At 39.0% G+C, this 25,237-nt stretch overlaps 1 protein-coding gene across 1 annotated transcript in view; it reads right to left on the bottom strand.

Moving 5' to 3' along the window:
• The window catches only part of ADAMTSL1 (ADAMTS like 1), an 890,629-nt gene that overhangs the window by 374,136 nt on the left and 491,256 nt on the right, over positions 1-25,237 (bottom strand). Inside the window, exon 3 of the mRNA XM_054583189.1 lies at positions 2,795-2,922. Coding sequence (XP_054439164.1) covers positions 2,795-2,922 — 128 coding nt within the window. The remainder of the gene's footprint in view (positions 1-2,794; positions 2,923-25,237) is intronic.

Below are 25,237 nucleotides of genomic sequence, written 5' to 3'. Positions count from 1 at the left end.
GTCAGCTAATCAAAGACAGGTAAGATCTCTCATGAGGAGAGGCAACCTAAGACAGACACAGCCAGTATGGGCAGCTGACGAGGACTTGGGGGACACGGAGAAAGAGCAAAAAGGCCCGCATCCCTCAGCTTGTCTTGGACATGGCCGGGGTCCTCATTCGCTTCGAAAGAAGTTTCCTTGTCTCTTGGCGGCTACCTCCTGCCTGGCTCAGGCTCGAAACAATACTGGAGACAGTTCTAAACTGGATCTGGCAGTTCACAGAGGAAATCAGGCCTAAAAGTAAATTCTTTAAAGCGTGCTTTGTTTTTCCCTCAAAACCTACAATAGCCAGCTCATGCTGGGAAGGAAATTTACATTATTTGCAGACCCTAACCCTATACCCTTTGGCGCCCTCATGTTTACACTCTCATGTTTACTAGTCTCCTCTCAGACCCATGTAAATCGGTGTGTTCTTGCCATTTGTTTTCTTCAAAACCTCATCTATTCTCTGTAAACATTAACATACTGATGTAATGAGATAAGCTGCATATTCCTATTACCGAGCCCCACTGATAACCCTTTCAATAAAAGCCTTTGGAAAAAGGGTTTGGGCCTTCTCCACTAGAGGGAAGAGCCATGTCCCCTCTCCTGGCAGAGAGAGAGGTGTTTGCAATGACTCGTGTTTATTCCCCCTCATCCGTGACAGCCCTGGGACAGGCTCTGTGGGATTCAGAGCCCTGCTCCCTCCTCAGCTGGCCCAGGGCAGTGACCCTCAGATCCTGGAGCCCTGCGCTTCATGCGACATGCTCTGTCCCCGCAACACCAACCAACTGAGCTCCCCAGGCCAGGGCTCAGCCTGTTGTTTTAATTCTTCTTTATGTTCTTACTGGATTTGGAAATGCCATCTGTTTGGAGGCTTTCCTTCTTCATCAAGTGCCAAGAAATGGCTGGTCCACTCCTCTCCCCATCTTTTAGCTTTTTTTCCAGCCCAGTATGTATTTATTAAATGTATTTGAAAGTCGATTAAAGATATGTATTCTATACATTTATAATTTTAGAATTTAGAGTTTATTTTGTAGTTCATTGTAAATAAATGATAACTGATATCTTCTATAGTGTTTTAAAAAATCTTAACAACTAGAGTCTTATTTTGCCATGTGACAAAAATGGTATTTTTAAATTTCATATAACATCAATATTTGGTAAAATGCTGAATGACAGAATTTTACTTGTGATATTAATTTGTTCCTTAAGTGGCTTCTCAGTCTCTCACTCAATAAAAGGCTATCACAATGTAACATTCACATCACGGAGCCAACATAAAGTTTCCCATGCATTTCTTACTAGCTTTGTGAGACACATGTTTTGGCTCATCCCTAAAGCACACTCAAGGATGCTAATTTAAGAAAACTACATAATAGGAACATTCCAATTTTGTACATTTTGGCTTTACTGATGAATGTTTATTATCAGTTATGGCTCAGAGTGCTATCACCACATAGCATCAAGTAGTGTAGATTTAGGAAGTTCATCATGTTCAAGATTAAGAGAACAGGTGAAACATAAAAATGAAAGGCCTATCCTTTCTTATCAGTTCAGGGATCTGGTTGGATATGAAGCTGGGTTCCAAAGAAGATAAACAAACTTGAACACAATCCAATAGACCTATCTTCAGTGCAGACCCAAATACCACAATAGCTTAATAACCAGAATTTCTCTTTTCTTGCACTTCCATTTTTGCAGTGTATGCCATTTCCACTGAGACCTCTGTCTGGAACCAAAATGGTCTGTAGTTATCAATGGATTCAGTGAAGAAACATCTATTGAACTCCTGACATCTGTCAGACTCTGCGGGCTTAGGGGGTATAGAAGGAATAAGACTCAGACCCTGATTTCAAGAAATTGTCACTCTTATTAGAATAACTTGACATTTTCCTGAATGTACATCTCACCACTTTCTGCTATTTATGAAAAGCATGTAAGAATCAGAGGTGTATCTTTTTTCCTTCTTTTTTTCATGTTTTATAATATGTAATAATTTTGACCAAACCTCTTACTTGCACTGTCAAATAAAATCACTTATTAAAAAATATTACCAGGGTACTTTATTTTTACAGTTTGGAGAAAAATCTAGTTATGGACCACACAACTGAAGAAGTAGTTATGAATTATTATTGTAAGTAAAGACATTCCATTCTAATACCTCAGTCCTTTCCCTTTCAGCTTAGAAGTCATTAACCACTCTTCTACCTTCATCATCACTTTCACTATTCATCACCGATTCCCACTACATGTCTACTCTTCAAAATATTCTTATAGTCAGAATTCATCCTTGATTAAAATAAGTGACCTGAGGGAACTTCTGCCCATTACCACAGCTGAAAAACTAAACCAACATACCAATCATTTGCAAAGGTCTTGGTAACATTGGATTCAACATAAACTTAATATACTATTAATGTTCATATTGTTGTTATGATTGTCATCATAATTGTTAAGATAGTACAAAAAGTATATCATAGAGCTAAGGGATCCACTTCTATTAATAAGTTCTCCTTCCAGTTCTAACGTGAAAACATAACAAAATTTGCTTGGTAAATGAGTTCATTAGTCATTAAAAATGACTGCTTATTATATAAGAGTATATAAATACCTATCTGGAGATGTACCTTTTAATTATTTGTACCTTCCTTTCATCCCTTCATCTGGATTTGTGTGCAAGAAAATGCTCTGCATAACCCCAACCACAAGAGCAGATCTTGAACCTACTATCTGTGGCCCTTACAAAAGCCCCCAGTAGGTACAGGACTTATACCTGCTGCTAAGACAGCGTCTTAGTGAGTAGGAGGCCCCTCCACCGCAGGTGCGTGAACACTCGCTCCATGGGCCCCAGGCGTCCCACAGGCTGTCCCTGTCCTCCTCAGAGCGTGTTGTCCTGGAGCTCTGTGAGAAACAAGAGGATGGTTAATATCATGTCCCCAACGAACCTTGAAACACATGTCCTAAAATATTGGTGGCCTGTATGTCGGTACATGGTGGGCTTTGGGGGAATGAAAGCAAGCATCGGATTCTTTCTAATTTAATAATGTATATATGTGTGGTGAGAAGAATATTTGAGCTCAAGGATCCTGGGCCATGACTGATGGTGGCAAGGGATTGCACTAATAGAGCAAATGGGAAGGGGGCCAAAAACAGGAATCTGAGTTGGTGGGAGGTAAATTGCAATGAAGTCACAATTTCACCCAGAGTTCATGAGTCTACTCTTCCTTTCTTTGTGAAGAAAGAAACTGCTCTCAGAGACATTTCTTTTCTGAGAAACTTGACACATGCATACCAGCACTGCTTTCTAGAACATTTTATGCACTTAACAATTTTTTAATCCTCACCCAAGGATAAGTCTATTGATTTGAGAGAGAAAAGGAGGGAGAGGGAGAAAAAGGGAGAGAGAGAGAAAAACATCAGTGTAAGAATAAAACATCAATCAGTTGCCTCCTGCACCTGCCCCCAAATGGGGACTGAACCTATTACCTAGGTATGTGCCCTGACCAGGAATGGAACCCCACAGCACAACCTTTGGTGTATAGGACAACACTGCAACCAACTAAGCCACCCAGCCAGGGCACAATTGACAATTTTTTAAATGAAGCAATGTCATTCCCAGTTTTCAGGTTTGTTAATTAGAATAACTGCATGAAGTAACTTTAGTAGAGATTGAATTTAGACAGATTGACATGTTTGTTATTGACAGGCTTCATAGTGGAAACTGCATCTGCTGTAAGGAACATTGTTATGTGTAGGCCTAATGCAGATTAGAAACTGTCTAGTTTAGATATGGATTCTGTTTTTTATTATGTGTCCTTGAGCAATTACCTTAAAACCTCCTTACACTTCAATTTCTCTTTCTGTAAAATGGAGATAATGTTATAATTACACTACCTCACATGCGCTCACACATGCACACACACATACCACCAATGTACTTGGCCTAGGACTAGTTCCAGAGTAAAGCAATAATAAACATTATCTGTAATTAATATGATATTATAAATTGAAAATATATCCTATATGTGTTTATACAGTTATATTAGTCTGCTGGGTTGCAACAACAAAATAGCAGACTGGGTAGCTTAAAAATGACAGAAATTAATTTTCTCACAGTTCCCGGGGCTAAAAGTTCAAGATCAGGGAGCCAACATGTTTGGTCCCTGGTGAGAGCTCTCCCCTTGGGTGGCAGATTGCTGTCTCCTTGCTGTGCACTCGAAGGATCTCTCTCCACTTTGTGTCAGCCTGAGAGAGGAAGCAAAGTCACTAGTGTCTCTTCTGATAAGGGTACTAATCCCATGATGAGGGCCTCACCCTCATGACCTCATCTAAACCTAATTATCTCCCACAGGCTCTATCTCCAGATATTATCATATTGAGAATTAGGACTTCAACCTATGAATAAGGCAGGGAAAGGGGGCCATAATTCATCCATAGCAACAGTTCTACAAATAGGTAATGTAAATTTTGGCCAAATTATTTTACTGAATAAGCCAATTGTGATATCTAAACATTAAAGATGATATCTTATAATGCCAATCAAAGACATACATATGACACATATTAAAATTCCAAAACTAATAACATTTGTAAAGAGAACAAACCATTAAGAAAACGCGCATGCTAGGCAATATGACATCATCATGTTCAGGTTTCTCCCTGGAGAGAGGGCATGGGCGATGCGGAATACTGGGAAAGCATGGGACAGGCAGAGACGAAGGGTGACCTCTCACAAAGCACGTGGAAACTTGCAGTGACGTAAGGCAAGTCATCAGCATATAGAAAGCTCACAAACAGTAGCTCTTACTGGCATTTTCAAATTACTTTCTCGCCCTGCCTAATCATAATTAGGGTTTGCGTCATTCAAGCTAGAGAGGCCTCTGGAAAAGAAAATAACATCCTCTCATTCCCCAGAAAACTATTTATTTTGCACTATTAGATTCTTTATAAATCAGTTGCAATAGGACTTTATAAATCAGTTGTCAAACTGATGACTTCTTGTTTTAAAACTGACAAAATTGAGTCAGAAACCTGGCCTTAGAGTGCTATATCAAGCATTGGCTAACTGGCGCATGCTGTATTGAGTGCCTTCGGTCATTGGAAAGGGCAGCAGGATAGACGCTGGCTGAGAGCAGGGAGTGGGGGCCTACTCAGCCTGGGGTGGTATACTGACTCTGGAGTGCCCTAGCTCCGATCTCTTTATAATTCTTTTTTTTTTTTTTTCGTGAAATGGGGATATTAAAGATACCAACATCACTGAGACATTATGAAGATTAAAAGTTAATATATAAAAAATAGTTAATATAAAAAATAGTTAATGGAAACAAGCCAAATGTCCACGGTGGATAAATGAATAAACCAACTGTGGTGTATACATATAATAGAATATCATTCAGCCTTAAAAAGGAAGGAAACTCTGACACATATACAACATGACTGAAGTTTTGAGGCATTATGCCAAGTGAAATAACACTGACACAAAAGGACAAATATTGTATGATTCCACTTACATGGGGTACTTAGAGCAGTCAAATTTAGACAGAAAGTAGAACGGTGCTGTCTAAAGTAGGGGCTGGAGAAAGGGAGGAAAGGGGATGGATGCAGCATTTCAGTTTGAGGAGATACAAATAATTCTGGAGATAGAAGGTCTTGCTGGTTGCACAATAATGTGAATGTACTTACTGCCATTGAACTATATACAAGTAATAAAAATGGTAAATTTAATGCTATGCATATTATATCACTATAAAAAAGTAAATTTATACATTTAAAAAAGCTCATAGGGACTAAATAATAAACACAGTATAAGCATTGGACGTTACAATTATTGTTATTATTTAATGGTACTTATTTTTTAACTATATTCTTATTGTTGACACTATTACAGATGTCCCCCTTTTCCCTCCTTTGCCCACCTCCATCCAGCCCCCCTCCCCTTTTCCTCTGGCCATCACCCCACTGTTGTCTGTCTCTGTGGGTTATGCATATATGATCTTTCACTAATCCCTTCATCCTTTTTCATCTAATCCTCCCTCCTCCATCCCCTCGGACAGCTGTAGGTCTGTTCCATGTGTCCATGCCTCTGTTTCTACTTTGTCAACTAATTTTGCTCATTAGATTCCACATATAAATGAGGTCATATGGTATTTGTCTTTCTTGGATTGGCTTATTTCACTTAGCATAATGATCTCCAGGTCCATCCATGCTATTGCCAAAGGTAAGATTTCCCTCCTTTTAATGGCCATATAACATTCCTTACTGTAAATGTACCACAGCTTTTTTAAATCCACTCATCCCTTGATAAGCTCTTGAGCTACTTCCAGATCTTGGCTATTGCAAATAACACTGCAATGAACATAGGGGCGCATTTATTCTTTTGAATTGGTGTTTCTGGATTTCTAGGATATATTCTCAGAAGCGGGAAGCACTGGGTCAAAGGCAGTTTTATTTTTAAATTTTTGAGGAAACTCCACAGTGGTGCGCGAGTCTACATTCTCACTAATAGTGCTCTGGGTTCCCTCTTTTCCACATCCTCACCAGCACTTGTTGTTCATTGATTTATTGATGATACGCTTTCTGGCAGGTGTGAGATGATACCTTATTTTGGTTTTTATTTGCATCTCTCTGATGATTAGTGACATTGAGCATCTTTCCATATGTCTATGGGCCATCTGTATGTCCTTTTTGGAGAAGTGTCTTTTCAGGTCCTTTGCTCATTTTTTAAATTGGATTGTGTGCCTTCCTGATGTTGAATTGTGTAAGTTCTTTATATGTTTTGGAAATTAACCACTTATCAGATGTATCATTGGCAAATATATGTTCTCCCAGTCAAAGTGGGTTCTCTTTCCATTTTGTTGATGGTTTCCTTGTTAACATAATTTATAAACATGTATGGGCTTTGAAAGGTTGTAGGAAGTATAGGAAGTATACTGGGAAGGAGCAAGTGTTTGTTTGTTTTCTTGCTGAGTTCAGTTGAGACACTGAACTCTTAAGTTATCATCTCCAGGGAAACATTGCTTTCCCACAGTAGAACCTCCCTGCAACCTTCCACATTGGTTGGCCTGCCAGTAGGCTGAAGGTTGGGGTGGCACAGAATAGGTAACAACAGAAACACATTGGTTATTGCAAAGTTTGTCCTTTGTAAAGGAAATATTTATTGAGTTTTTAGGATTAATAAAATGAATCTCTAATCATGGCAATGTGGGGCACTCTGTAGCTTAATTGAATAGTCAGACAAAAAATAAAAGCTCTTTGCCATTGAAGTATACCAAATCACTTTTCCATACACCCATTAAATCATTCCTCAGATATTAAAAAAGTTTGTGGTTCATCTCCTGACTCCCTTTTTGTTTTCTCTGTGTGAGTGGAAGATGGTTCTATTGAGAGAGTACTTGCCTGGTGCAGTAGTGTGACAAACATACATTGTAAAATACAATTTCCTTCATTTTATTAAAATTAAATATGACTGAGATGAAAACCAACATCACAAATGCAAGGATTTGTGGAGTAATTAAAATAAAAAAGATGAGTGATACTATCCAATTACTACAAATGCAAAAAAAGAAGTCCCACATGAGGTACTCACACGTGAGTCCCACTTCCATGTGAAATAAGAACACCAGAAGGCGAAATGCTGGGGAGGTTTCTTCTGGCTTCTCTGTGGATAAGCTACTTAGGAAACAGTGTATAATTGAGATTTTGTTTTTCTAGAGAACCAAATTGTTTCAAACTCTGTGTTAAAGTTGCTTGAAATTGTTCATATCCCTTGTTTAAAGAGGCAGTAAAATGGCTAAGGTGAGATCTTACTGCCTAAATATCTTACCTCATCACAAGTTATAAGTTTCATCCCAACTAGACATATCAGGTACCCACATTTCTCTGAAAGAGATTGTGCGCTAACCAAGAAGCGAGTCATGGACCTGTTTCCCAAACTGAAACAAACAATTCATTCTAAATAAATCCATGGTTAATGTTAGAGAAAGGAAGGTGATTTTCCTTCTCCCTAACTGCACCAGATTTCCACATCTACAACCCAGAATGACATTTCAGCAATGTCTTTCAGGTCATTTAAGACCTAAGAGTATTTGCTTATTACAGTTTTTAAGAGGGCCTTCAATAAAAACAATGTTTATGTCTAGTCCAGGAAGGACACATGCTTATTTCTCCCTTATTTTTGAATGTGCAGTCCTCTGCATTCTACAGTAGCATTTTTTCAAAGTATAAGCTCTGAATGGCATCTAGCAAGAGAAACTGAAGAAGAAAATAACAAATAGATAATGAGTTGGCTAAAAGCAATGCTGATTCCTTCTGAATCCAAAATTCTAAGTCTTTCTTATACATCCAAGGCAATGTTTCTCTATTTAATTCCCATCACATAAATCTAATATTCTAATCTCAATGTCTCAGAAACAAAGTCATGAGTGCCAAAAAAACACAGTGATTAAGAGATCATCCCTGACCCCACTGCTGGAAATTTCAGTGACAGTGCCAGGGGAGGTGATGGTCTTGACCTATTAATTGACCAAGAACAAAGAGTATCCATAAAATTCTGTTTGCGAGCCAAAGTTTCATCAGGAGGAGGCTTATCAGAAAAGGTCAAAACTGCCTCTGATTTTAAACTTGAGGGAAAAGTCCATAATAAACCCCATTCTTCATGTGGCACTTAGTTGACTTCATAGCCATTGGATGGGTTAGAATAGACAACTGGCGCCTCATTGAGCCAGCACGTCAGAAATCCAGTGAACACTGAGAAGAAAAATAACAGGACTGGGTCTTGGTTCTAAAATCCTATCACAATAAAATTGAATACTACCCTTGAGTTATTCAATTTACAAAAAGTCTAGCTATTTCTAGACCTTTAGTGCCACATGATGATCTTTGAATGTAGCACTGATGATGCCTTCTAAATCAACTATTTGTTAAAAACTCACCAATCAACTCCCCAGTTCCATCCGTCCACTGCTCCTGGTCAGGTAAGTTTCTCTACACCTTAGTCAATGCCAACTGCATGCAATATACAGGCATGCCTTGTTTTATTGCACTTTGCCTTACTGCACTTCACAGATGTGGTTTTTGGTATTTTTTTCAAGTTAAAGAAAAGATTCTCCACCGGCAAAAGATTATGACTCACTTTATTGCCATTACCACTTCATTGACATGGTCTGGAACTGAACCTGCAGTACCTTTGAGGTATGCCTATAGACTGGCCATAGATCACTAAATACCTCCTAGTAATATAAGAGGATTAAAAGAGTTCCTCTAAATCCATCAACCTCAGAATGGTGTCTTTTTCTCACCATTACTGGCTTATCTAAATGTGGTTTTCATCTGATAGTTTTGGGGTTGATTTCAGGGCCAAATGCAGCAACCAGGTCTCAGGTGATCAGCTTTAAGCCTGATAGCTACAAGTAGTTACACACTTTGAGTAATCATGTGAAGCAATGGGTTCCCTCACCTCACTGCCCAGCAGACACTTAACCTTAGAATGACCTCCTATGAACCACTTTATCCAGAAACCACTTTCATTGGAACCTGGACAGGTTATCAAGGGCTTGTGAAAGGGATTGTAGGTTGAAGCACAAATTAGCAATAAAAAGACTCTAGGGTTATATTTCCTCAGACACACACAAACACACACACATACACACACAGCACTTGGAAAATATATTTTCCAAATGTTGTAACAAGAGGTCAGGCTACACAGAACTAAATGCACACGAAAGTAGGTGCTGAGGAAATGGATGATAGGTTTTGTAAAATTGAAATCATACAACAGATGAAGTTATATTATAAGCAAAGTGTTTTTCAGACATCAACAGATCCTCAAAGGTAGCAAAGTGGGCGAAGCAAAAAACGGTTCTTACTGTTTCAAGATCCGCAAGAAGGCACCTGAGTCTCTGGTTTTTCTCTTCTCCCAGACAGACAGCATTTAGCTTAAGCCATCTGGAGCTGTGCATGTGACTGTATGAAATGGATGTCACACACTTCTAAATTAAAAAGAGGGGCAAGTCCTCCAGTGATGAGAGAACCGTGTTTCCTGTGGTGTGCCCAGGCAAAGCGGAGAAATCTATACACAGAAACATCCTGTCCATAGACCAAGCTTTGGAAATGAATTTGCAGATTCCATTTTTTGCTCCCCTACACATATCAGGTCTCTATAAATCTTATCTAATCCTTGGCTTCTTTAACAACTTGGAATACCGGTTCTGCCGCCAACTGTATGTGGTAGGGGTTGTGATTCCCTGCTCCTGAGAGCTTACAGACGTTAAGCAGGACCTGGGCTCTTGTAAAAGTCCATTAGCTTTTTGATGTACTTTGTTGAAGAGCAGAGTGTATGGATACCGAGGCATGAGCCTTCCCAGATATTTGCTGATGGCTTTGCTGAGGAAATTCGGATCATCTGGTTCTTATCACAGCTGCACTGCTGGGGGATATGATGAACTGCCAGTGACACAGTGCACGATCTTTCAGAGGCCACTGCCTGAAGCCTGTCCCTTGCTACTGAGGAGAAAAGTCAATCCCATAACACGGTGTAAAAGCTATCTGGGCACAGAAGGCCTCTGGGTACCTGTCTTCCTTTTCCTTTCACTGTGCCTGCGCGCACACACACACACACGAAAGCACACCCCTCTCCTATTCCTGTTAGGGCACCTAATGTGCCCCCAAGACTGGGGCGGTGGTGATGAGGGAAAAATGCTGGGATTTACCAAGTACCTGTGTGCCAGGAAGTATGCAGAATTTACACAAATTATCATGTCTAATACTCACAAGGTCAAGTTAGATATTTTCCCCCACATTTTACATATAACAGAAGTTGAACAACCTGCATCATGGTGCAGGAGGAAGAGCACAGACTTGGGAGTCAGGCAGACTTTACTAGTCATATGCTTGACTTAGGCACATTGTTAGGCCTCGCTGAGCTAGTTTCTTCATCTGTAAAATGGGAACACTGATACTGCCCTTACTAAGATGAGTATGAAGATTAACTGAGAGAACATATGCAAAGTACCTGGTATCATTTCTAGCACATTAGTTATTTCATCTCCCTACTCATGCCACAAATACACACACATCCTACGTGTCACTCAGCTAGTACCTGGTGGAGTCAGGTCTTCTACCCATATCTGACAATCTTTTGTGCTGCCTTGCTACAAATTTTGGCCTTACTTTGCATATTAAACAGTATTTACCAGAATGTGATTTTTTTATAGAACTAATGCTGCTGCTTTTCTTTTAAAAAATTACTTTGCTGAGAATTTTTTTCCCAATCTAGGAGTAACAACATGAACATGGAATTAAGACAGCATCATAACTTTTTAGGAAACAAAAATCTGACTCTGCTCAATGTCTAATACTTCAGTAAGATATTTGTTTCAGAGCTATGATAATTTGTTTTTTTTGGTGGTTGTTTTTTTTGTAATGTATCCAAGGACAAGCTTGGGTTATAGCTCATCAAGGGAACTGCTGAGAAACGTCTGGGCATTTTAGAGAGCTCCACCAGATCCTAACTTCACAGCCAGTTGAGTTAAAATCAATAATTGCTGATATGAGCAAAGATTAGTATTCAGGAAATTTGCAACTGGTCATGGAATATTTTGAGTCAGCTTATCGCAAGGAAAGGCCTAGTAAAATATTTTATCACTGTCAGCTTCTGTTACTTTAAAAGCATAAAATTAGCAAATAGAAATACTCTACATTGTTGTAATACTAATAGAATATTAATATAAATATCAGTATGCATTTTTTTTCTGATAGAGGTTTCAAACTCCAAGTTTGGATGAAAACACACACACACATGCACACACACACACACACACATATATGAGTATACCTATACATACTTGTTTGGGGGTATATATTACAAACTATCTTCTATCCATCCATCTATCTACGTAGTCTAGAAGACTTAGAGATTTTATACGAGAAGGAGCCTGTCAGCCTGGTTTTCCTTATTCACTATAATAATTTGCTTTATGATAACAACAATAACAGCCAAACTCATAAACCTAGGGGCTGCTCAATTAGAAGGTTGAAATCAGTAATTTCATTTCTTTCACAAAGGAAGTTTGTATAATAGGAGAATTGTATCCTGTAGCAAGATTTCGTACAGAACAAATGAAACTTAGAACAAGACTTTGTGGCTCTTCAGGATTGCCATTTTATGTAACAGCTATCTTCCCAATTAGATTGCAAGCTCTGTGAGGGAAGGGATGGTGCCTTCTATTTATGAACTCCCTACAGTTATCATTGCAATCATTCCTATGCATGTGATTTAAAAGAAAATTAAGATATTTGGAAAAAGACAGGGTGGGGCACAGTTGTTAGTATGCAAAACATAGAGAGTATTCTTGTATTATCCTTTATTACTTATTGTGTTATTTTCCATATGAAAAACTGTAAACCTACTTTTGCCCACCCTGTATAAACTAGATGGTGAAATCCTATGGAAATTTGTTCGTCATTTGTTTCTCAAAAACATATGTAGGGCATGGAATAAGCATGGGGGGTTGGTGAAGTGGAGGAGGCAAAAAAAGAGGGAAAGAGGGCAGGCTGGAGAGAGATATGTATTTAGTTATTTAAAATTTCCAAGTAGTTTCAAGTTCTGAGACTTCTTTTCTCCAGTTCTATAATAATATGTACTGCCCCGCCTTTTTTTACTGGGTGATAAATTTTGTCAAAAAGCAATAGTTCTCTCTATTACCATATCTCTATCTTCAATAATAACATTTCCCTCTAATTTAAACCTGTGGTTGTAGCTGTAGGCAACAGCTTGACAACTGAAACAGTTGTACACGTTTTGCAGTTTGGCAGGAAATCATCTGAGGGTCTACTTATTGTCTTAATACTTTTCCATCATCAATGTAAAGCAAACCAACCAAGAGTCCCAGTAACCCAGAAGCATCGTACTCGATTAGTGTAGACTCATGCTGAGAATCGACAGATTTCTGTGGCATCTATACCCCATTAGATGCTCTGGGGTAGGAAGCCTTATAAGTAAGGCACAGATGGCAACCAGAAAGTTGACTTGCTGCTTTGAAATGATTGTCTCCCATCCTGATTTACCATTTTGGACAGCTCCTCCTTTGATTCTCAGTGTTGACTGGTAACTGCCTATCAGCTCCAGAGCTCACCACCCCCTCGCATCCTGCCTTTCAGCTGATAGAAGGACCTGTTTGTTGCTTTCTCATGAGCAATGAGGTTTCCTTCCTCGGTGCTTACATTTCTGCTGACGCTCAGTCCTCTAAGTCCAGCCTGGTGCAAGAACACTGTTTAGCGGACTTATAATTTAATGGGGGAGATAAGGTAAAGATAAATATCAAAATATTTGACTGCTCAACATCCTCTACCTTTCATTAGACAGTAAGTCTTATCAATTCCATTTTGAAATGATTTTCTCTTCAGTTTCCACCCTCTGCATCCTTACTTTCACTGCCTTTATTCTAGGTTCTAGGATTTCATGCCTGACATTTTGCAATAGGCTTTTCATCTGATTTTTTTTTTTACCTGCAGCCTCTACTCCTATCAGTCTGTTCTCCACATTGCTGCCAGTTATCTTTCTAGAATACAGAGCTAAACTATTCACTCCGTAACAGACTCTCTGTGGTTCTACTTCCTATAGCTGGTAGTATCTAGTAATGGATTCCAGATGGGCTTCAAGGACTCGGAAACTGTATGCAACATTTGGACGTATGTGTGTTATTATCCTATTTCTGGAAAGAGGATTCATAGTTTTGTCAGATTCTTCAAAAACGATTAAGAACCATTGGGTACAGGATAAAGTCCAAATTATCAGTGTGGCTTATAACACACTTTCTAACATTTTAGACTCATTTCTGCTGCTCCTGATCACTCATGTCCTTTGCACTCCAGTGACTGGGTACTGCTCAGTAAAACAGGCTGCACAGGGACTTCAAATATTCTGTTCATGATTTGCTATTGCCTAGATTTCCCTCCTTTCTATCTTGCTCACATTTTTTATTTTCTTTGCCTTGTGTACTGCTTCTGCTTTAAGATGCAACTCCAAAGTCATCTAGTGAAACATCCCCTAATCTCCAGGTAGAATCAATCACTGCTTCTCCTGCGTATTTTGAGCATATTTTTAGGGCATTATACACATGGCTGTTTTAGAACTGGTCAGCCACTGTATTGTAGTTACTTCTTTTCACATCTATCCCAGGAGGAGACAGTCTGTTTCTTAGGGACAATGACAAAGATATACTCGAGGCCTTGTTGAACACCGGATATGTAATCGGTCTCAGTGCATATTCATTGAATGAATAATGAACATAAGACAGGCTAGGGCAAGTTGTAGTTGAGTGCCTAATACATAACGGCTGTCAGCTGTCACTCTTGAGAGTTCACATACATTCAGATTCTTTAAAGACAGGAAGGGTGGGTGGGTTGGTGTGTGTGTGTGTGTGTGTGTGAGTGATGCAGATAAGCAAGGGACTAGAAGAGAAAAAAAATGATCAGACCCATAAAATAAAAAGATCAGATTTCTCTTATTCACATGTTGTTTTATTTCAACTTAAATTTGCCTAAATGTTTAAAGCCGAAAGATGATTCTTAACCTGTCACATCTTGCCTTAATCTAGCCTAAACCAAGTCTTAGATGTCTATCTGCCAAAGAGCCCTCATTGCTGAGTAAACAACAGTCAGTTCTTCTGCACCTCTTGGGAAGCATGCTTTGTGGAGATGAGTGTGTTGTGATTAGAAGGGAATGAGGATAGGTTGGTGAGGCGGCCCTGACTTAAAGGAAGAGGCCACTACCAATACAAAAGTGAAGAATATTTATCCAATCATATTTCCATGAATGCAAAAATAAGTACAGGACAGATAATCAGTCATAGATCACAGAAAAATTTAATGTTGAGCAGAATTAATCAGGAAAAAAATGTCTTCACAGAAGCAAGTTTTGATACAGATTTTAAAGTAAGTGTTCTGGACTGGGAAGAATATATTTTCATTAGATTCTATGTAAAAATAAATTTAAACATCAAATATAGTGCTCTGATGTTTAAAAGAAATTAATGGAGGCAATATGTTGACATGAGCCACGGAAGAGAGGGATAATGTGGCGTTCAGCTTCACACCCCTGATGTCTAACTCAGGGCTTGACACAGAGACCATTGTTCCATGAATGTTCGATGCTTAACTGATATTTTTGTCAACATTTTTACTCTACAATGTTTCAGAGAATGGACATGGATAACATCGATGGCAAAAATTTCTAAAAAGTAACACAGGCGGGGGATCAAGACTTGACTGTTAAGGGCTTTTAGGCCACTTAGTTCTCTATGCCTCAGTTCAGCCACTTCTACAAGAAGGAATTTTGGCCTGATCTTTTCCTAAGACATCCTTAACCAGAAAAATGTTTATGATTCTAAATCACCTTATTTCATTAGAGCATATTAACTAATCAATTTCTAATCTGTAAAATGAGAAATGAACATGTGCTTGATTTAACTCATAGGGTTGCTGTAATGATTATTTTAAAAATAAAAGTACAAATACCATATGATCTCACCTATAAGTGGAACCTAACCAACAATACAAAGATGCAAGGAAAATGAGACCAGCAACACTGAAAGGAAAAGAAGTGAACAGAGACAAGAGGGAAGGAGGGAGGGGGAGCGGGGAAAAGGAAGGGAAGGGGAAAGTCAAGGAACATAGAACAAGGACTCATGGACAAAACCAAAGGGGAAGAGCTGAGGGAGGGAAGGAGGGAGGGGGCAAGGGAAAGTGGTGGGGGGGAGGCAGAGACAAATGTATTTGAAAAATAAAAAAATAAAAAATAAAAGTACTGAAATATGAAAGGGTTGACGAGTACAGTTGCTAAATGAAATTCATGTAGAGGTGATCCTATTGCTTCAGCTCTAATAATTGTTTAATTAAAAAGTAATTCTTGAAACAAACAACCTCTACTGGGACTCTTTTTCTTTACTAATACAATTACCAGCATCCAGAAACTCTGTCAAATCCGAGGGACTTCTGATTAAAAGAAAAAGAAATGCTAAATTGTACTATGTACTTTTTACTGATACATGTGTACTATTTGATGCTTTGAAAATCAGTAAACATATATAGGCAAAAGTTTACTAAATGATAGATACAAGTTCTCTTTATATAATGGTTTTCAATTTCTGTATTTGCTTATTTCCTATCCAAGTGTTAATAAAGAATGTTTTTGTCTTATGATGTTTCTACTAATAGGTATATCAATAATTTTCATGATATCATTTCTTTTATAGAAAAACAGAAACTCTTCTATTGATATATAATTCTTGTGATTTTTGTGAGCCCTTCTCTGGCCCTCAGTGCTTGATAAAGTAGAAGCAAATACTGCTTCTCTCAGAATTAATAAGACTTAATTTGTGCTTTCAATGTGTTAGCACATTGAGTCTGTCACCTTCTCATTTTTAGCAAGAAAAAAAATGTTTTTTCTTCCAGGATCATTTAATGTTATTTAATGGTAGAAATAATACTTCTGTGCATCGCGTTAACTGTTTAGCAATGATAAAAGTAATCTGACTGCTGTTTAAATCAACATTATAATCACTGACATGTCTCAGGAAAAAATTAAAATGAATCTTGGCCACAGACATTATCGGGATTGCTGAGGCTCACCACAGGCGTCTCTCTTAGAGCCTGTTTTGTAATAAGCAGAGAAAGTGAAGGTGCTAAATCATGGTTTACTACTCCATTTGCCTCACGGCCCCCCTGTCTCAGGGTGCTGGGCCTCAGAAATCAATTTCACACACGGCTGCTATCAGCATTCTTTGAGCTGTTCTGAAGAAAGCACTTTTTCCTCCTTTTATTAAGGCCAAGGCCACTTTTATCTCACAGCTCCCACTCTGCTTTCCTGCCTTTACTTTCCACTTTGTCAGTGGTAAGAGTTAAACTGTCTCCTGCCTCCTTCCCTTTCACTTCTAAGCTTCTTGAAAGCCTATTCCACATCTACTGTGCCCACTTCCTTAATGTCCCCAAATTCCTCAACGCTTTGCAATCTGGCTTTTGCTCTACCACTTGAGTGACACAGCCCCTCTGAAATTCATCAGGACTCTGTCATTCACCACATCCTATGACCTTTCCTCAGACCTTGCTGTGGGATATGCTACTCTGGCTTCTCTGGCTGTGACTACTGGCCTATTCCACCCCTGGCTTCTCTTACTCATCCTGACTCGTAAATTCTGGAATCCTCAGAGTTCTGTCCTTGGGCTCCTGCTCCTCTCTACTGTCCTGTTGTCTTATCTACTTCCCCCCTCACCTGAACTCTTCTGTTTGTAGATGACATACAAAAATACCTCCACTTCAACTTCCAGGCTTCTATTTCCATTCACCTGAATGGCTTGTTAGTACCCTCAACTCAACATGTCTAAGACCAAACTCAATATTTGGGTCCCCAACCCTTTATCAGTCCTTCTTTTGACATAGTTATAAATATTTAAACATTTCCTTTCCCTCCAACTGTTCTGTCCTCCACATTACCCCACCCCATCTATCCACACACACATACCCAAACCTGTACTAGATACTGTATTTTACTTCTTCTATGTTTCTCTTTTCTGTTCCCTTTTTTCCATTGCATCCAGTGCCCTAAATTGGACTCTTAGCGTCACTACATCATACGCAACTGGTGTCCCCCATGCTTCCAGTTCTGGCCAGGACAGTTCTTCTGTAGCTCTGCTCTCAGCTCCTCAAAACAGCAGTAGATAATGCTGTGCTGGTGCTCTGGGACAGGGTCTTGAGTTCCAGCCGAGGGACGGGTCATTGAGTAAACTGACAGCTGAACTCAAAGAAGGCTTTGGAGCAGGGCATGACATAATTAGTGTTTTACAGTTTTCAAAGTACTTGCACATATCCATTTGATTCTCATAATATCCCTACGAGACACAGCAGGTTTATGGGCATTTCAGAAAAAAGGACTAGTAACATTGGGGAATACGGTGTTGCTGTAACAAGGATAAGAGAAAAATTGATCTTATAACCACTTCCCCACCAGATAAGAGGAACTTAAAGTCTGTTTATGTCTAATTAAGTAAGTGGGATAAGGATGGATAAGAGTAAATCACTCATCTGGACAGGGATTAAACATGGCTGTCTCAGGAAAACAGGGGAGAAATAAGACCAAATATTTAATCTGACACAATCACTCGAAAAAGACAAATAAAGAAAATGAAAGATTAGATGACTGGTATATGCAGAAGACTGGACACCCACAGAGTGTCTGTTTTGTTTTATTTTGTGTCTTCAAACCAAGCTCAGAAAGGTTCTAATTTCTATCTTGTATAAAATGTGCATGCTTCCTATTTTCAAATAAAAAGTTTATACATTTAAATGGCTGGTAGGTTATATCCCAGATTACATTACATCCTATTAACTGGAAGAGTTCTGGGCCCCTTTGTGAATGCTACCTAACAAATAAGGTAATCATCTTCACATTATGCATTATAATCCTCCCTCTCTTTTTTTCTCTGTCTGTCTCTCTCTCTCTGTCTCTGTCTGTCTGTCTCTCATACACACACGTGCACTTAAAATTTACAAGGTGCATTCACATCAACTCTGAGTATTAGAACTGGTATAGAAATATTTCTATTTTAAGGAAAAAGAACTCCTTTTTTCTTCTTGTTGTTGTTGTTGAGGTGGAAAGTGTTGTATAAGTCATCTTCAAAGATGAGACAAATCCCTAACAGGTTGACAGGTGTATAGAATCTTTTAAATATTCAGTTAAGTGAGTTCTTATCAACTGTGGCTACATTCTGAAATTACCTGGGAACTCAAGGAAAATTGGCAATGGCTGGGACTCTCTCGCGGGAGGGAGGTTGGTGGCTGCCCAGACATTCTCAGTTCCAAGTTCTAAAAGTTGATTTTCATGCAGAGGACAGTTAGAATCCCAAATTAGACAGCAGTTATGAGTGAATTCACTGGATGACTTTCTTTATAATCTTTTTTAAAATTGTTCAAATACATTTGTCTCTATTTCCCTGCCACCACTTTCCCCTGCCCCACCCACCCCCACCTCCCACCCCCAATCCTTCCCCACTTTGGCTTTGTCCATGGGTCCTTTTTACATGTTCCTTTATTTGATCTTTCCCCTCCTTTACCCCATTATCTGTTTTAGAATCCCAGACTGCAATGACTCAGGACCCGCCCTACTGCCACCCAAATTAAAAGGAAATCTCAATTTTTCTCCCAGCTCCTTTCTTTGAGATTGTATGGGAGACTTCAGTGATCAGACAAAGCTATCAGCTGCCTTGAATCTGGGAAAAGATAGCAGATTGGTTTCTGGGAATGAGATAGAGGAATTTAGGCTGTAGGAGGGGAGTAATAATAACTGCTGATATTTATTGGGCACTTGCTATGTGTGTGAGCTATTGTGCTAAGTATGTTGCATGACTCGTTTTATTAAATTTCACAATAATCCTTTGAGGTAGATGCTATTATTGGTTGCTGGTTTGCAGACAAGGAAACTGAGACACGGAAAGTTTACACTGCAGGAGCCAGGATCTGAGTCCAGGCAGTCTGGCTCAAGAGTTCCTGCTCTTAACAACCACACCAGTAACGCTCTCAACCTGGTGTTTATCAGAATCACCTGGAGAGCTAATAAAACACACAGGGGCCCAGGCTTGTTGATGTAGGAGGAGCCTGGGCTTTATAATTTTAACAAGTCCTCAGCTGATCCTGATGTTGACCAAAAATAGGGAACTACTGCATTACACTGTATGGGATGGGCAAAGTAGGTTTACAGTTGTTCGTATGGAAAATAATACAATGAATAAACAATAATACAAGAGTAAACTCTGTTTTGTGAACTCACAACTGTAAACTTACTTTTGCAAACCCCTGTATTACTGCAATCTGACACAACTGCCACCCAAAAAAGAAAAATAAAGAAAATAAAAGATTAGATGACTGGTATATATGCAGAAGGCTGGGCACCCACAGAGTATCTGTTTTGTTTTATATTGTATCTTCTAGCCAGGCTCAGGAAGGTTCTAATTTTTATCTTGTCAGGTAAGAAAGCTCTACACACACGCACGCACAGGCGCACACAGACACACACACTAAGAAAGAAGGTCCTACGCAAGGAGGTTTTGATGTTGGTATGGGACAGACCAGAAGAAAGGTAAGTAAGCTCAATATGCAATTTTGTTATGTTGCAGACTGGCAAAGGCAGAAACTATCTGTATCAGCAGATGGTGTATGGATGGAAGGAAGGAGGAGATAAGTCCATAAATCATGTTTCTGCAGCTGAATCTCAAGCCTACCTTTGCTCCCATTGGTCAGCTATGGAAAAGACCCTGACAGTATTTCATAGAATCCAAGATGCCATAGAATGAAGTCACATTATTTTATGTACCATGAAGAATAACAAAAGCCTCCCATCAAACTGCTATCAATTATAAGATTCATCCAAGTTTCTAAAATAAGAAAAAGTGTATCCTAGGATAGATGAAATACGGTACAAGCAGTGAACTCTAATGAACTTGGTTCTGAAACTGTGGAAATCACTCAGCACATTGGGGAGGCTCCTGCTGACAGAGTCCAAATAACATAGTTCCAGCAACATGGAAAAAAAAGTCTGTACTGCATATTTTAATATGATTTGTTTGCTAAGAAAATTGAATACACGTACACTAAAAGTAGAGGAATTCATACCACCCTTTAGGTTTTGGTACTCAGATTTCTTATCTGCAAAATGGGTTGTGGTAAGTCTTATCTGAAGTAACATCGATAAGTAAATAGCTCAGTACTTGGCACATAAGAGGAGACTGAAAATCACATTTTTTCCCCTTCACTAAGTCTGAAGAGATTTTTATGTTGTATGCAGTCAATTTGGGGGAAGAAGGAAGAAAGTTAAAGTGGTAGGTGTCCAAAATTAGAATGAAAGTCAGAAGGACCATATGATTTCAAACATAAATACCTGTTTGATGCTGTTCCAAAGCAAATGTACTTTATGAGGTGAGGCCAAGCTATAATCAATTTTGTACTAATGCTGAATAAAGAGCTACGTGCACACTGGAGACTATTCATAATTAGGAGATTAAGAAATTATATACCCACAGGATACCAATGCCTGATTAAAAATCCGATGCCTTAGCATTTGGATTCATAAAGAAAAAAAAATATTTAAAATGTTTAAAAATGTAACATTTAACTCCTACCTTCTTTAATAAAGCGAGGGTTGTTTTGGGGTTCACATTATATTTTTAATATAAAATAACAAATCTATGAATTTTAGATATGGATTGATTATTTTCTGAAGGCCACAATTAATATTTGGTCAGGGGAGATAACTTAAATTTACACCCTTAATGTTGCATCTTTTATTGAAGTTTCAGCTGCTTTCAAAGGGAACTTCACATGTGGGGCCCATATTAGATAATGTGGAGCACTGCAAGAATTAGGGCAAAGATGTTTGCTGGCTTCCCATGGAAAGATTTATAACTGTGACATGAATCTGAAGAGCTGAATAGGGTACTGTTTGGTGAGAAAACAGATAGATAAATAACCACAGGAAAACACTGTGTTCTCTAATTACAATAATCACCCAAGATTCAAAAATGACTCCATGTGAAAGGTTTTGTAAAATATGAAAATGGTAAAGCTTTGAAAAAGCACAAGCGTACCCATTTGAAGTAGCTGCTATAGGTTAAGTCACACAGTGGGGCAGTCTCTGTAGAAGAGTTGGGCCTGTATTCACTCTTTCCTGAGAGTGACAGAAAGTTCCTAACTTTTTAGGATACTGAGACACTGGCTGCTCCAGAAGGCCTGCCATAATGGGGGGGGGGGGCGAGGCGGGAGAAACTCTGACTGTAGGTCATGCTTTTGAACAAGGAAGCTTTTAATAAGGCTTCACAAGTTCATTCAGCAAACATTTGAGCACCTACTCAATGCAAGGCTGCAGGCTGTATGCTGAGCAGTGGGACTTAAAGAGCCCAGCACACAGCTGGTGTTTTAAGAGTCGTGAGACCGCAAGATGTAACATGAAGGAACTTTTCCTGCAAAGAACTTTGTAGCCATATATGTGGATGCTCCGTCTTTCTTTTCCATCACTGCCCTGCCTTCACGGAGCCTCACCAGGAGAGGAGAAATAATCTTCTAACCGGCCTTTTAGTCTTGGGCCTTTCCACTCCATGTGGTCACCATAGCAGTCGCTCTAAAACACAAACTGGGTCAAGGCCCCTGGGCATGGCATGCAAGCCCCCAGCCACTGAGAGTTACTCAGCGCTCCGTGAACTCACCTTCCTTTCCGGCCTCTGTGCCTCTGCCAGTGCAGGTGCCCTTTCCCGCTCTCTTCTGCCTGCTGGACTTCCATTGATCCTGTAAGACTCACTGCAGATGCCTCCACTTTCCTGTTACCTTCGGCGACCTACCTCAAAGCTAAGTTTTTCTGTGCCTAGCCCAGAGCTTGGGCCTCTGCAGACAATAAACGCCAGCTTCCCTCCCCTGTGTCCTTCCTTATGCTCCTGCAGCACCTTATTTCCTCCACTCAGCTTCTGTCGGTATTACTCTTAGAACTTTGTTTTGAATCTGTGAGTTTCCTGGGTGGTGTGACTGTGTCTTATCTAGCTTTGTGTTCCAAGGTAAGTATCTGGCACAGAGAAGGCCAGACCATGACAAACTTTTCACTGACACAAAGAGGAAATAAAGAGAAAAATAAGGACACAGGTTTGTTTTTCATAAAGCTAGATGTGTTGAGTTAGATTTCCTTCTGAAATTACACACTTGAAACTTTTGTCTTATTCAAATAACCTTTCATTTGCAGCAGTCAAACAAAATGGCAGAGTTGGGACCAGAATTGACCGCTATCTGGGTTTGAATCTACACTCTGCCACTGCCAGCTGACCAACCTGAAGCATGGGTTGTAACCTCTCTGTGCCTCAGTTCCCTCATCTCTACAGCAAGGAAAATACTTATAACTACTCTATCAGGTTGTTATGAGAATTATATAATTAAATATATGTAGAGTGTATCTCACACTGAATCAAGCACTTTCTATAGCATTATTATTTCATTCATAAAACTATATTGAGAGTTTATCTTATTGTCTTAACAAAGTAGGAAAAATCAGAAACTTTGTATCTGTTTTTCATAATTCCAACCTACTTGTAAATATATCCTTATTAACTTTTGCAATTTGAATTGTCTGTGAAATCCAAAAGTCTTGAAATCACTGCTTTTGACTACCTAGGACTCTAAGGTGAACATACACCACTAAATGGGTTGCTCAGAATCAAGATCCTGGAGTCTATAGCCAAATAGTCCCACTGATAGGAGTCCCAGCACTACTTGAACTGAACTTAGCAAGGTGGAACTTCTGGGGGTAAGGATACCGGCCTTGATTAAGACAGGTTGGGGCTTGTAACAGAGACATGGCAGAGGTGTTGAAAAATCAGAGGCCCTCCTAGCAGAGAGTTGAGAACATACCAATTGGTCATCAGGATGATGCTCAAAGAATTGTAAAGGTCCTACATACTAATGGTTTCCACAGAGCGAGCTAAACCTTTTAAGGAAAACCCTACTTTCATATATGCCACTGGGGCCTTTTTTGCTCTTGAATGAGGGGCTGGTCTAAAGGTTTCAGTACTTAAGCATAGTCCTGCGATGGAAGAGACAGGTGTTTATGTATCAAATAAACACGGAGACAAAGTAATATACTCATTAAGCTTAGATTTTAGTATTACTGAAAAAGAGGATTCCAGAAAAAAAAATAACATAACTCAAGTGACCTTAAATATAAATCTTCAGAGTTTTAGAGTTTTTCTAACACATTCTTTCTTGAATCACTATAAATAATGAATTAATGTGTCTATTTCTTTAGGCAGAGACCCCCTTACATCAGCAATAGTTAAATATACAGTTTAAAGAAAATAATATCATGACAGCAACATGAAACCAACGGAACGTACTAGCCAGTTAATTCCTGCCTCCTCCCTACCTCCCTCTCTCAAGTGCTTTCTGATATTATAGGTAGAAAAGACCCATCTTTAGAACCATGTATGCTTTATTCAACACAGTATACCCAGTACTTAGCACAATGCCTTGTACAGAGCTGACTCTCAATATATATGCTGTTTTGCACAGGTGGAAGGAAGGAAACACTTTTTGGAGATTTATTATATGCAATGTCCTGCATGAAGTTATTTTCACATATATTGGGTTGGCCAAAAAGTCCATTTAGGTATTTTTTTTATAAAATAAAGGACGCATTATTCATTTTCACCCGTAACTTTATTGACTTGGATATATTGAGTATGTCAGCTATCACCTGCTATTGGCTTCTAGTGGGTAGAGGCCAGAGGTGCTGCTAAACATCTTCCAATGCATAAGACAGCCCCACAGCAAAGAATTATTTGGCCAAAATGTCAACAGACCCAAGAAACTTCACAAACCACTTTTGATATGTTCGATCAGTCACAGCACCTTCTCCATACACTGCAGAAATCTTTTTTGCATTTCAGTTGCATTTTTATCTTTTTTGAAATAATAAAGCATAATATGCCAAAAATGTTATGTATTTTCTTCCATCTTCAATATTAAAATGGCTGCACAAAAATTCACCAATTTTGATAAGTTTTTTTTAAAATGCACGCTAATATAAGAGCTGTCACAGTACAAGCTAACAAAACCGTTTCTTATGAAGTTAAACACTACTAAGCACTACTAGAGCCACCATATGGTAAAAACTAAATGTACTATTTGGCCAACTCAATACATCACCAAAAATTTTCACAATTTTCATTGATATGGAAAGCAAGAGAAATGAAACTTATTGATATGACACAAGTCTAGGGTGAGAGATAAGCTTTCCAGTCTTCAGTCTCCTGTCTTTGCCTGGTCATCCTGAAGTTTATAAGCCAACAATGGTCCTTGAGTTCTAGCTCAAGATGATTTTTCATCAGCTTCGTTGATTCCTTGGTTTCTTCTGCATGTGGCCTTTCAACATTTCAACCTGTCTCCACCAAGGCCAGCTCCCATGGCCCTTACATAAAGGGCCTTAGAGTCCATGGTGTATAATAGAGAGAAAATAAACTCTTTCTCAAAGGAGTATGGACTCAAAGGAAAGAGATACAGCTTCCAGGATTGGGATCCCACCTATTTGGTGTTCTGGCAAATGTGTCTCAAGTCTTTTTGCATACATTTATATTTTAAATTCAATGATCTGCAAAATAAAGGGGCTGGAATAGGCAATTAATTCATTTACTCAACTTTT

Source organism: Pteronotus mesoamericanus, unplaced genomic scaffold (assembly GCF_021234165.1).
Source record: "Pteronotus mesoamericanus isolate MK-2021 breed Mesoamerican mustached bat unplaced genomic scaffold, CSHL_Meso_final contig_73, whole genome shotgun sequence".
Lineage (NCBI taxonomy): Eukaryota > Metazoa > Chordata > Mammalia > Chiroptera > Mormoopidae > Pteronotus > Pteronotus mesoamericanus.
Note: the sequence above shows the minus strand (reverse complement) of the source record. Positions and strands in the feature narration are given on the sequence as shown.